This window comes from Stenella coeruleoalba (genome assembly GCF_951394435.1).
Source record: "Stenella coeruleoalba genome assembly, chromosome: 14".
In the NCBI taxonomy this organism is placed as follows: domain Eukaryota; kingdom Metazoa; phylum Chordata; class Mammalia; order Artiodactyla; family Delphinidae; genus Stenella; species Stenella coeruleoalba.
This window is the reverse complement of record NC_137160.1, coordinates 4,818,708-4,831,565: the sequence shown is the minus strand read 5'-3', so window position 1 is coordinate 4,831,565 and position 12,858 is coordinate 4,818,708. Positions and strand designations below refer to the sequence as shown.

The window sequence follows — 12,858 nt, the reverse complement described above, 5'->3', positions numbered from 1 at the left end:
AAATCAACATACAAAAAGCACACAAGTGCTCAGGTGAAACTCTTCCATCTTAATTAGTACTTATTTCACCATTTCTGTCTCTTTATACTCTGACCAGCTGGAGTTTCCAAATGGAAGAGGGAGGAGCCTAATGTTCTCTTTCTGTATTCTGCATTTCCTAACCCAAATCTTAATATAAAACTGAGGTTGACAGGTATCAATTTTTCCCCTTCATTAGATGCTAAGACATTATTCCAAGTCTTCAGAATATTTTTCATCAGAAAAAGTAACTGCTTTTCTCAAAGAACTGCTTGTAGAGCTTGAGTACACTCTATACATGTTGTTTCTCTGTACTGAATTTTTACTGCTCTTGGAGATGCAACCTGTTTATTGTTTACTATAAACACTTATTATTATAATCTATAAAGGTCATAGTATCTTTTTTATAAGTCATTTTTTTTAATAAATCTTAGTTTGCCAGTCTGTGTAGAAAGCCATATAGTAAGGGTACTGTGAGTTGTCTTTATTGTGAGTGTTAAAATTTAAGCAGTTAAGATTCCTGTGAGTAAACGTTCTCTATAGCTTTGGATAATATGGAATAAGCAATACATAAAATATTTAGGATTTAGTTGTGTGCCTTTTAAGACCGTTTTACTTCCATTAAAAAATGCTGTCTTCTATCTACAGAAAATTTCCCACTGTTCTTTAACAATGTTCAGATACCCTCTCAGTTGCATCAGAAGTCAGCCCATACAGTTCTTTCCAAGGGTAGATATGGAAAGTGTGTTGAAAAGTTTTCTTTCAGATTTAAAATCTAAGCTGCCCCATATATGTGGATTTCCCATAAAGATGACAACTAAACCGTTGTACTACACACAAGAACTAACTAAACTGTATCTGCAGGTAAGAGATTTCATATCCTACCAAGTTCTCTAAGACATGCTATGCACCTTTTGCCTTCAGTGATGGACTACCTATCCACTGTGCTATAAGTCTTTTCTCTCAGTTCAGTGTTTCCCTAATACTATTTGTCATTGTTGTACTTAACCATTTGTTATTGTCATTATTAATATTATTATTGTATTTAACTTGGTATTATGGTAGTAGTTGTTTACTGTTCTATTTCTTCTAATTTAACATGACTTCCTAGAGGGCAAAGAGCGTATTCATCTTATTCCAAGTTCCTGGTACTTAATAGGTGTTCATTAAATGTTTTTTCAAAGAATAAATGAATAAATGATCGTATAGGATAGTTTGGAAACATTTGCCTCATACAAATCCAAGTTTTCTTTGAAATTCTGCCACTAAGGTCATTTGAGTCTGATTGATTGAAAAAGCCTTTGAATAATTCCATTTATAAAAATTGAATTATGGTAGCATTTTCATTGTAAGATGATATGCTAAGTGAAATCTTATTTATGAAAAAAAGAATAAGTAGCAATTAAGCAATATTGATGAAGAAAATATGATGGCCTATCTTCACACTCAATAGAATAAGATTTCTTTGTCAAAAGGAAACAAAATTAAAGGGGAAGTTTTTGAAGAACAAGTGGAAATTCAATTTAAATTTTTCAACAATGATCTTTCTTTTAAATGACAAATATGTGTGTTTTCATCAAAAGGAAAGATGGAGGTTTGAATAATTTGAACAGTTTGGAATGTAATATGAATTATTTGAATATTTCTGTGTCTTCTGAGTCTCCTTTCTTGACTTATAATACTAGCGTCTTGTTTTATTGTAGCTTCCACTGCTCCAGTGATTTAGGCTTTCATGTGGTGTTGACTTGCTACGGCTCAAACACTATGCCTCATGGCATTTTTTTCAGCTTTTGCTGCCATACTGCTTGCTTCATTCTCTTTATAATCCTCGAGTAAAATTCACCAGAGCCAGTATTTGATAGATCCCTTTTATCTTTTCTAGCCAGGTCACACCATCTGTCACTAGCCAGCCTGTGGATCTGGTATCCTTGGGTTAGGGGCTAACACCTCATATAAATGCTATAAAAACATAACAGCCAAGATATCAAGTGCTATAAGGCAAGGCCATTTCCTTAGAAGGGAGTGTGCGTGGACAAATACCAATTGACATCTTTATGATCTTTATGAATCTTAAAATTTTGCCCTGACATAACATTTTAAAAAGTTTAGTTGTTGGCCAAGTCCAAATCTGAGGAATTTAGAAGATATGTCATTACATCATGCATTTTTATTGAATATATTTATTGAATACCTTATATTTCCAGCCTACATCTGTTTTGAAAGTGGTGAGTCCAGACAATATATTTGTGAAAATTTGCTTCTTAAATGTAAAATAACACTTACTTGGAAATTCTGGTCTTTATATTGCTTCTGACAATTGGTACATTGACAATAAGAATTTCTCCTCAGTTTTATGGAGTGCCTTCTCTGTGCCTTCTCACTTAATCATCAAAATAGACTCTTGGGGTAAAAAATTGTTTTCTCAGTTTTGCAGAAGAAGAAACTTGAAGCTCACAGCATTCAAGTAATTTAACCAAAGCCACACAGTTAAATACATTGCAAAATTAAAACTGAAACCCAAAGAATGGATTCTTAGTTCTAAAATTGGAAAACGTTTAGATTTGTGGTTAAGAGCCAGACTCTAGAGACAGGCTGCCTAGGTTTGAACTCCTTACTACTTGTATAATCTTGGGCAAGTTATTTAATCTCCCTGTGCCTCAGTTTCTCCAGTTGTAAAATGGGGCATAGTAGCAGTGGTAGTAATAGCACCTGTCACAAATTGGGCTCTCTAGGAGGCCTACTCTGAAATGGAGTCCAGTGCGTGTGATGCTTATCGAGAAGTGCCCTTGGAATCAACACCTACAGACAGCAGGGAAGGAAGAAGAATGGGTAAAGGGAGAAGTCAAAAGCAAAGCAGGTGCCAGATAGCCATGGCCAACCTTCTGAGGAGCACAGGGGCTAAAACGGCCCATCACAGTGGTTCTGCATTGGCCAAAATAGCCAGGCCTTTATACCTCTTCCATCTGTCGTTGGATTTGGGCCACCTGGAGACAGGCAGGTTCTAGGGTGAGGTGGGTCTCCATAACTGAGGCAGTCTCTGCAGGGGCTGACTGCCAAAGGTGGTTTGCTGACAGTACCCTGGCAGCGGGGCAGCAGCCCTTTCTTAAAGGGGATCTGGGCAGCACATCACCATTTCCTTCCCAGTACTTCATAGGGTTTTTTGTGTTTTGTTTTTGGATTAGATAATCCTATTTGGAACAGTTCCTTGTACTTGAGCTCTCAGTACATGTTAGTTCCTATTATTGTTACAACCTTGTTAGCTCTAAGTACTAAAAAGAATAAATTAAAAAAATGAAAAACAAATTGATCAAACTACTTGATAAAACTCAACTGACTTAAAAAAGTAAATTAGTAGGAGTGCTTAGCCAAACTAGCTTTTTTTTTTAACTTACCAGAATTCTCCAAGATACATAAAAGAAATTACTATAGTATAACGAACTCTTGTATGCCTATCATCTGGCTCCTCCTTGATGGATTTTTGGGGTGGGGGTAAACTGTAGTATTTTAAATCAAATCCAAGATATGCTGTTATTTTAATCTGTAAAGACTTTAGTATGTGTCTTTTTCTGATAAGAGCTTTTTAAAAATATTATGTAATAATAATTGATTAATATTACCTAATACCAGTTCATACTGCAATTCCCTATTTATTTCAAAGATTTATTTTAGAGGTTTCGTTTAAGTCAGAATCCAAGCAAGGTCCACATAATTTGGTTGTTCTATCTCTTAGATCTCTTTTATTGAATAACATTCCAAACTTCCCTCCTTTTTATTTATGCCAGTTATTTGCTGGGAAAACTGGATCATTTACCTGGAAAATGTCCCATATTGTGCATTTGAATGATGGCTTCCTTGTTGTGTCATGTCTTTAAATTTAACACATTGTTCCAAGCGCCATATTTCCTCCAAACCTGTACTTAAATCCTAAGCTTAACTGAATCCTGGTTGGACTTTAATCAAGAAACACTCAGGTGGTACAAGACACAGAACCAAATTTTAATAGAAAAAACACGTTTGATCCATCATTTTGATCAGTCCTCAAGCTTCATTTAACAATTTCCTTAATTCTAGGCCTCCATTAGATGTCCATTCATATCTAAATATAAGTTAAAGCTTTTGGTTTCCCTATAATTTTATGTTAATGTACAAAGTTATATAAATTATACGTAAAGTTCTAGAAATTAAAAGTCAACTAAGCCACACTGACACCTGGCAGAATAATGGTAATAATGTGGTAAAGCATATGTTTTTTTGTTAGGTTATGACCTCACAAAGCTTTGGTTTGTTGACAATTTAAGTATTTTAAGTTCTGTGAATTACTTATGATTTCATCTGCTGTTTACATTGGCCCTTTTTGTAGTCTTTTTAAAATTTTGAATGTAAACCTAGAAGAGGTTTCCCCCTTTGGGCTGTTTACTATATTTTAGAAATTGAAAGAATGAGTAAATAATACATTGACAGGCTAGGGAGCAAAACAAGCTCCTGGAAATTATTTCCACCAGATATATATTCCTGAGAGACAGATGAGGATGAAACTGGGTGTGAATATAAATGTTTCAGACACATATTCTAGATAAGTTTTATATCAAAATACAGATAATCTATTCTTATATGAATCTGCCTAGAATGAGTTTTTCTTTTGGTATCTCAAGTAGTAGGTATATTGTTTAACAGTTACTACGGTTTATGAAAACCAAGGGTCTAAAAACGTTCTTTGATTTTCTACAATTGATTTCAACTTAGTTCTTGACCTGTTTTTCATCAAATGGAAAAAATTCAGTCTAGCCATTTTAAGATGATTCAGCCGCTTATGACAAAACATCTTTTTGAGGTAGAATTTCATTCAAATTTAAGAATCATTCTCCCCGTGATAGCATCTACGTACAGGGGAAAGCCTACATAGGGTGAGGGCATTTGGTGTGTTTGCCTCAAATGGTCCACATCAGGAGAATGAATGCCCTAAGCTCTGTTCCAGACACCTGCAAAGCTGGTGAGTGGACACTTGGGCTTCTGCTAACTCTGCAACTGAAAAACCAAAGGCATTCATAAGTAAACTTTTCAGCAGAAACTACAGAAGTATGGCTTTACCTCACTTCTTTCTTCCAAATATTATATGAGTGCATCTGACTGGTTGATCCTAAATCACATCCTGAACCCTAGCTGCAAAGGAGAAAATGTTCATTTTAGATTTCCAGGCTCTAGAAGGAATGCTAGAAGGAGGGTGGAATGGGTATTGAACACCAGTCCACCGTATCCGTCACGTCCATCACACAGTCACAGCTGAGTAGTGGAGGGGAGAGGGCAGGCATTAACTTCTTGACTTGCATTAGTCTGATGTTGCTGGTCTCATATGGTATCTTGACAAAGATGGTGTACAAGGTGTTCTTCTAGCTCCTTTGTACAGATGGTCTTCAGAAGAACAGCTGTATCCCCTCTTGAATTTCTCTAGCGCTACATGTCAAACCCTGTTATGGGTAGAATTGTGCACCCCTCCCCCCCACAAAAAAATTGACATGTTGGAAGTCCTAACCAGCAGTACCTCAGGACGTGACCTTGTTTGAAATAGGGCTGTTACAGAAATGATGAGATACTGGCATATGTGGGCCCCTAATCCAGTGTGACTGGTGTTCTTATATAAAAGGGAAATTTGGACACAGACTCATTTGCAGGGAGAATGCCATGTGAATACGAAATGGCCATCTCCAAATTGAGGGAAGAGGCCTAGATCACATCCTTTTCTCATGGCCCAAATTCTGCCAGCACCTTTATTTTGGACTTCTCACCTCCAGAACTTTGAGGCAATACATGTCTGTTGTTTAAGCCACCCAGTTTGTGGTGGCTTTGTTATAGCAGCCCTATCAAACAATACAAACCCCTTCTTGATGCGTGCTTTTTCACTCAGCCTAGCAATCTCCTGGCATTATAAACCATTCCTCAGTTAGCTTCTGCATCACTTCACTCAGGGTCATGAAAGCTGGCTAGTTCCTCTTCTGTGCCCTCTGCAAATTATGAGGAAGTAAAGAGGGGCGTCTTCTTGCCTCACTGACATGAATAAGACTCCAGCTTGAGAAATCTACAGACAAAAGTGAACCCAGTCACCTACTTTGAGCATCACCCAAACCTTACCCAGGACTTTATTGGGGACTTCCCACTTCTCCCACGAATAGCCGTGGTGGGAGAAGGAGCGTTATTCTCTGTGGTGACTTTGTATTATGTCAACCTGAGTACGCTGTAGGTATGTGTCCTTGAATTCCTTCCTACATTGTTCTGGCTTAGGGTGGCACGTGATTGGGAAGGTGGAGGCGAAGCAAGAGCTACGTTCACACAGAGAAAGTCTGTGTGAGGCCAGTGTTGCAACTCAGCCTCATGGGGATAAGCTATGGCAGCTTGTTGATGTGGAGCAGAAGTTGGGCCATAGCTCCATCTACCCTGACCACATCTCCTCCTTCAGCTCTCTAAATCCTGCGTCGAGTTTGTATGCATCTCCATTGCCAAGTGCACCAGCCCTTTTGTAGATCACCTGTACTATGATGTCAGAGGCTTGAAGTTGGTAAGAGACCAACTGCTCTCTGACATTCTACTCCATTTTTCAAGGTGGCTACAAGGTCACCCAGCCACATGCCCTTCTGACCAGTGACAACTCTTCTATTGTAGTATGGGGTCTATGTCCCCTCCTTTTGGATCTGGGCAGGCCTGTGATAGAAGTGATGCTACATGACTTCCAAGACTAGGTCATTAAAAGAAAAACAGTTTCTTCCTGTCTCTTGGGACAGTTGCTATGCCACATGTGAGGGATCCCAGTCTACATGAAGAGGCTACCTGTAGGTATTCCAAATGACAACCAGTGTCGATCATCACACATGTGAGGAAGTGATTCCAGCCCCAGAGTCATCTAACCACAACTGCCTGAGAGCCTCTTAGCTAAACCATGTCAAATCCCAGAATCAAAAAATAAATAAATTTTTTTAAAAAAATCCCAGAATCATTAAAGATAAAACATAATTATTTTTGTTTAAAGCCACTAAGTTTTGGTATGATTTGCCTAATAAGTAAGTGGATCACTCACTCACTTTTCCTCTGCCTGTTCACAACTCTTATCTCCTAAAATTCTGTCCTACTGTCCTCCCAACTATATTCAACAACTGAATCTCCAGTAAGGGAGAGAAAAACCAATTGTTCTGGTTTGAATATTGTTCCAGATTGTTTTTTTTAATTTTATTTCAAGGTGTGAATCTATGTGTTTTTTATGTCAGAGGGTGAGAAAAGAACTCTGTGTTCAGTGTTTCCGATTATTGTCACATGTCTCTCTTTTACAGACACTAAGACTTAATAGGTATGTATTTTAAAAGACTACAAGCACTTCCCAGCAACAGATGAATAGATAAACAAAATGTGGTATATACATACAATGGAATATTATTCAGCCATAAAAATGAATGAAATTCTGACATGTGCTACAACATGGATGAACTTTGAAAAGCTGAATGAAATAAGCCAGACACAAAGAGACAAATATTGTGATTCCACTTACATGGAATACTTAGAGTGGGCAAATTCATAGTGACAGAAAGGAGAATGGTGGTAACCAGAGCTGTGAGGAGAAGGAAACAAGTTATTGCTTAAAGACTATGAAGTTCCTGTTTGGTATAAAGATAAAGTTTTGGAAATAGTGATGATTACACAACAGAAGTACAGTGGGGAATGTACTTAATGCCACTGAATTGTATGCTTAACAATGGATAAAATGGTATATTTCATGCTTTATATTTTTCTACAACAATTTTTTAAGAAGACTATGAACACTTGTTTCTCTTTGATGTATCTGACAAGTCAGTTTGACAAGTACTTGCTGAATTGCTTCCAGATACCAGGCACTCTAGTAGGCAATAAGATTGCAAAATGATTAAGACACAGTCACTGCCCTATACTCAAAATCCTACTTGTTCTGAAAGGCGTAGTGTAGATGCAACCACCTCCTCCATTAATTTAATTTCTGAGTAAATGTTTTGTTAGTAACTGTGTGAAAGATTTAAGCATGTAAAGGATGTAAGAATAAGTAACTCATAGTTCCTACCCTCAAAGAATCTAGTATCTACTTAGGGAGACTGAACATGCACACTAAAAGATAAGAGCATTACCTTGTCCTATTTTTTTGGTGACAAATAGTAACTGATAGAAGATCCTTGGGAAGTTGAGAGGGAAAAAATGGAGAGAAGAGGGAAAGACATTCTGAGAGAGAGAGCAGAACGAGCACATTTGGACGACGATGGTAGCAGCTAAGGGTATAGTTTTTATAGTTGATTTATATACAATTTAGAATATAACTTCATCTTAAAATATTACCTTGAAAGGATGGTATCTAAAGAAGGATACAAATTATAAGAAATATACACATGTCCTCACTAAGGCTCATTTGTTTGTTTTTCTTTACCTGTTCTATGTATTGTAGTGTTACTTTTTATCCTTATTTTGATGATATCTTATATCATTTCTTTTCCATTAAGGACATTATTACATTTTTGAAATTTCCTAATCTTTATCCTTTCAGGAAAAGAAAGTCAAGCCGCCTAATCTAACCACTAAACAAAAGTTCAGGTCCTCTCTGGCTCAGGCCCCTTCCACAAGACCTGCCCAGGCTCAAAGTATTCCACTTCATTCAGTAGCCACAGACCGCAAGGTGGAGCTTTCGGTCAGCCAGCCGAAGCCCTATGTGTCCTCAACTCTGCACCTCCAGCCAGAATCTGTTCAGAGCAGAAAGAAATCCCTGCCTGACAAGGCAGCACAAGTACATCTGGAAGTACCAAAGCTCAACAGAGGAAGTACTCAAGTTCAAGACGCAGATTTTAGCTCCCAACATAATATTGCCCCTAAATTCATACCAGTTTTCAAAAATCGACAATTACAGATGAACAAAAATATCTTAGAACCTGACAACCTGAAAAGAAAACATGTTGTTACAGAATCTAAGTTGCTTTCACTTAAAACTAGTGTGATCCAGGATGATAAACTGAATTTAGATCCAGCTATTAAAAAAAGATCTAATCGCAGCATTCAGATGAAGACTTCTAGATCTCTGCAAGAAAAAAACACTGAGTCCTTTGAAAATATGACAGAAAATCCCCCTTCTAGTGGAAAATTATCGGTCATGAGTTTAAGTGAAATTAAACAACTACCTAATAGTTCAGTATTTCAGATGTCAAATAACAAGTTAGGTGTAATAAAAAGTGCTGTTGACTTCCAAGTGAATGAAAAAGAAAATTTGACAAGCAAATACATAACACAAATTTTAGGGAAAGGCCACGAGTCACTAAAAGTGAAAAGACCACCACACATTTTTGAGTCAGACACAGAAACGGAAGATTCCCAGCTGCTGCAGCAACAATCAGTTGATCAAACTAAAGAAGCTGATGTAAGTGACCACCGGTTAATAGTAGACAGAACAGCCCTGAAGTCTAAAAGGAAATTATGTCAGGACTCTTCAGAAACTTCAAAGAAGCCTCACTCCAATACTATCCATTACAGACAATCCAGTTCTTCTAACAACCAGGTAAAAAACCTAAAAACAATTTTAATCTGGGGATATTGACCATGTGATAGACCTTTAAAACCCCTAAATAAAGATTTAAATGATTTGCCCAAGATCATCTAGAAACACAGGAAGAAACAGAGTATCTAACACAACTGCAAGTATGTACAGTTAATTTATAACAAAATGTGATTCTTCTATCTGGTTACAGATACATAACTTGGACAAATCAAAACATAAGAAATCTCTCATCTTTCGTAAAGCTTAGGACATGGATGTGAAAGAAGGAAATATCTACCAGGTAACTTAGGTGATATCTTCTGATTGGTTGATGATTGATTATTATTTGGCTGCGTTGGGTCTTCGTTGCTGCGCGCAGGCTTTCTCTAGTTGCGGTGAGCGGGGGCTACTCTTCGTTGTGGTGCGCGGGCTTCTCATTGCGGTGGCTTCTCTTATTGCAGAGCACGGGCTCTAGGCGAGCAGGCTTAAGTAGTTGTTGCGTGCGGGCTCAGTAGTTGTGGCTCGCGGGCTTAGTTGCTCCGCCGCATGTGGGATCTTCCCAGACAAGGGATCAAACCCTTGTCCCCTGCATTGGCAGGTGTATTCTTAAACAGTGTACCACCAGGGAAATCCCTGATTTATTTTTTATTACATTAACAAAATTGGAATTACCAAGTTTATGTACCAAAGGAGCTACTTTTAATTCCTTGAAGCCTTAAAATCAGCAAGGAAATAGTAAATGGTGGGGACAGTACAATCCTTGACTAAGGACTGTACACAGCAACTGTAATGTGTTGTAAAGGCCCCTAAAGAGGGATGAGGTAGAGAGAGGTCCCATCACTGGCTCCCACCCACTCTGTTCTGGGGTCTTTGCAGACTAAGAACAAGGCGCGGTGCAGACTAACTAAAGATACAAGATTTCATAGCCATTAGAGAACACCTACCTTTTGGACTCTTACCCAAGATGATTAACCTTAAATAATGTTTCAAAAATTAATCATTAAGTTCAAGTTAACTCCAAAAAATTTTGCAGTGCTCGCTAAAGTTAAACTTGAGATTTAGCTGATAAGGCTGAGTCCACAGCACTGAAATCACAAAACCATGCATCTGGAAATTGCATTTTATTCCATTCTGCCATCTGTTTAATCTAACAAACATATTACTAAAATACCCACAAATACTTTTTTGCATAGAACTGTTGGAATATTTTCAATTCAAATTTATTATGAACAAACTACAAAGCATTTTCTTATTTTGTTTTCCAAATGCTGTTTCTTTCTATAATTAAAAGAGTTTTCAGCCTGATTTGAATTACCAAAAGATACTTAAATCTATTTTCATATATTGTATAATGTTAAGTTTCATGTAGTTTTTGATGGCTTACTATATGCAGTCAGTAGGTGGTTGAGGAAAAAATGTATGTGCTAGCTAGAATGCCTTAAAATTTTTTATTTTCATTTTTAAAAATAAATGAAATCTACTCTAGATCTCATATTGTTTTAGAAGTATAGCACTTTCCCACTTTGAATTACTTAAGACCTAACACAGTTTTTAACAATTAAAACATCTGTCCATCAGCTAGAAAGAATAACATAATGAGAAAAATCATAGGATATCATAATAGAAAAGAATTTCCCCAAAATATAAAATTAATATATACCCCTGTAAAATTGTTAAATAATACAAAACAGTTTCAGGAAAAAAGTAAAAAAACAAAAAACCACCTGCAATTCCTCTTTGCAGAGATAACCACTCTGAACAGTGGATGGACACACATGCACTCCTGTGAACATGGAATGAGGCTCCATACGCTGCCGTGGAAACTCTTTTATCACTCAGCAGGTTTCTTCATAGTTGGTTGGATAGTGTTCCATTGCAATGTGGATATCCTATATTTAACTATCCCTACTGATTGACATTTAAGTTGTTTGCAACCTTTCACTATAACAACGTCATGTAATTAGTCTAGTACAGTTCTTTGCAAAATGCCAGTTATATAGTAGTTTTGTTAGTTGGAAATATCTTTATTTTGTGTTTTTATTATTGAAATGTATTTGAATTCATTATTTTTACTGTTGAAATTTACAAACCACACAATATACATAGTATAAAAAACCTCTCAGTACCTATCACCCTGCTTCAACAATTATTAATATTTTGCCACTCTGTTTCATCTATTTCTCACAGATACACTTTTTTTCCTATACTATTTTAAAGCAAATTCAATATGTCATATAGTTTTACCCATAAATACTTTAGTGTATATTTCTTACAGATAAGGTATAGCATATTTTTAAAGAAAAAAAAAGAATGTGTATATATATATTAAATTTGGGGGGTTCTACCATATCTTCATTGATTCACTAACTTTCATTTTAGTGTAAGTATGCAAACTAACAGGAAGCCCTCAATAAAAATAAAATCTATTTCACAGAAGAACTAGAGCCTTCAATCATATAATCAAAATATTGGAGGGAGATTTATTTGTTCAGCCTTATTTATTAAGCCTATGCTATGTGCCAGGTAGTAGGTTATACACTGGGTTACTGAAATAAGACTGCAATCGGCCATGTGGTCTCTTTTCCAGCAAACCCATTCTGGGTGCCTGGCAAAGACATAGGAGTATAAATGTATTGAAACAAATGTCAACAATGATATTTGGTCCATATTACAAATAAATTATCTAATATATAAAAAGAGGGAAACAGAAATGGAGCTTCTCTCCTAACTAGTATTCTGGCTTTCAAACATTTTAGAAATTTAATTTACAAAATGTGATATAATTGTTGTGGTAAGATATTTAAAGAAACCAAAATCCTCATTAATATTCCACTGAAATAATCCTTCATTAAAAAAGAGCCAGCAGAGAGTCAAGTATAAGTTGAACTTAGATTTTTTTAGTGTGACTCACTGCTTTTGCTACTTTACTAAACCACTGCAATTAAAGGCAAAAATGAATACAAACTTTACTTCAAAATTGTAAATATAATTCTTGTTCTTGAAATTGTGCCCTATTAATTTACTGTATAGCTTTACTGAAAAAGTTTCTGTTTTCCAGAATTATCTCTATTTTATAATTATTTTACCATTTTCATAGGGAAATACATCTGGTTTAAAGCCTATTTTGAGTGTGCCTTTCTCATTCTAAAACTAGTATGATAGATAACTAGTAGACTGCAGTAAAAAACAGTATGTCACTTTGTGAGGACGTCGTGAAAATATTTGTTTGTGAAGGTGCTGTTAATAAGGATATATATTTGGTCACTTGGTCAGTCGACCACAACCTGTACTCATTCTTGAAACCAGTCTTCCTC

At 36.4% G+C, this 12,858-nt stretch overlaps 1 protein-coding gene across 1 annotated transcript; it reads left to right on the top strand.

Moving 5' to 3' along the window:
* Window positions 1–669: 669 nt before the first annotated feature.
* LOC307197488 (uncharacterized protein C18orf63-like) lies at window positions 670–11,406 on the top strand. The gene is made up of 4 exons (XM_079943409.1): window positions 670–882; window positions 8,567–9,565; window positions 9,756–9,845; window positions 11,288–11,406. The coding sequence occupies exons 1-3, from the start codon at window positions 691–693 to the stop codon at window positions 9,810–9,812; spliced, it is 1,248 nt and encodes a 415-aa protein (XP_079799535.1). The 5' UTR covers window positions 670–690; the 3' UTR covers window positions 9,813–9,845; window positions 11,288–11,406.
* The last annotated feature ends 1,452 nt before the right edge of the window (window positions 11,407–12,858 follow it).

What these genes read in the sequence shown, in the direction of transcription:
- LOC307197488 (XM_079943409.1), top strand. Translation starts at nt 691, where the DNA reads ATGTTCAGATACCCTCTCAGTTGCATCAGAAGTCAGCCCATACAGTTC. An exon ending in TAACTAAACTGTATCTGCAG is followed by an intron (nt 883 to 8,566) that starts GTAAGAGATTTC and finishes TTATCCTTTCAG; the next exon opens with GAAAAGAAAGTCAAGCCGCC. An exon ending in CCAGTTCTTCTAACAACCAG is followed by an intron (nt 9,566 to 9,755) that starts GTAAAAAACCTA and finishes ATCTGGTTACAG; the next exon opens with ATACATAACTTGGACAAATC.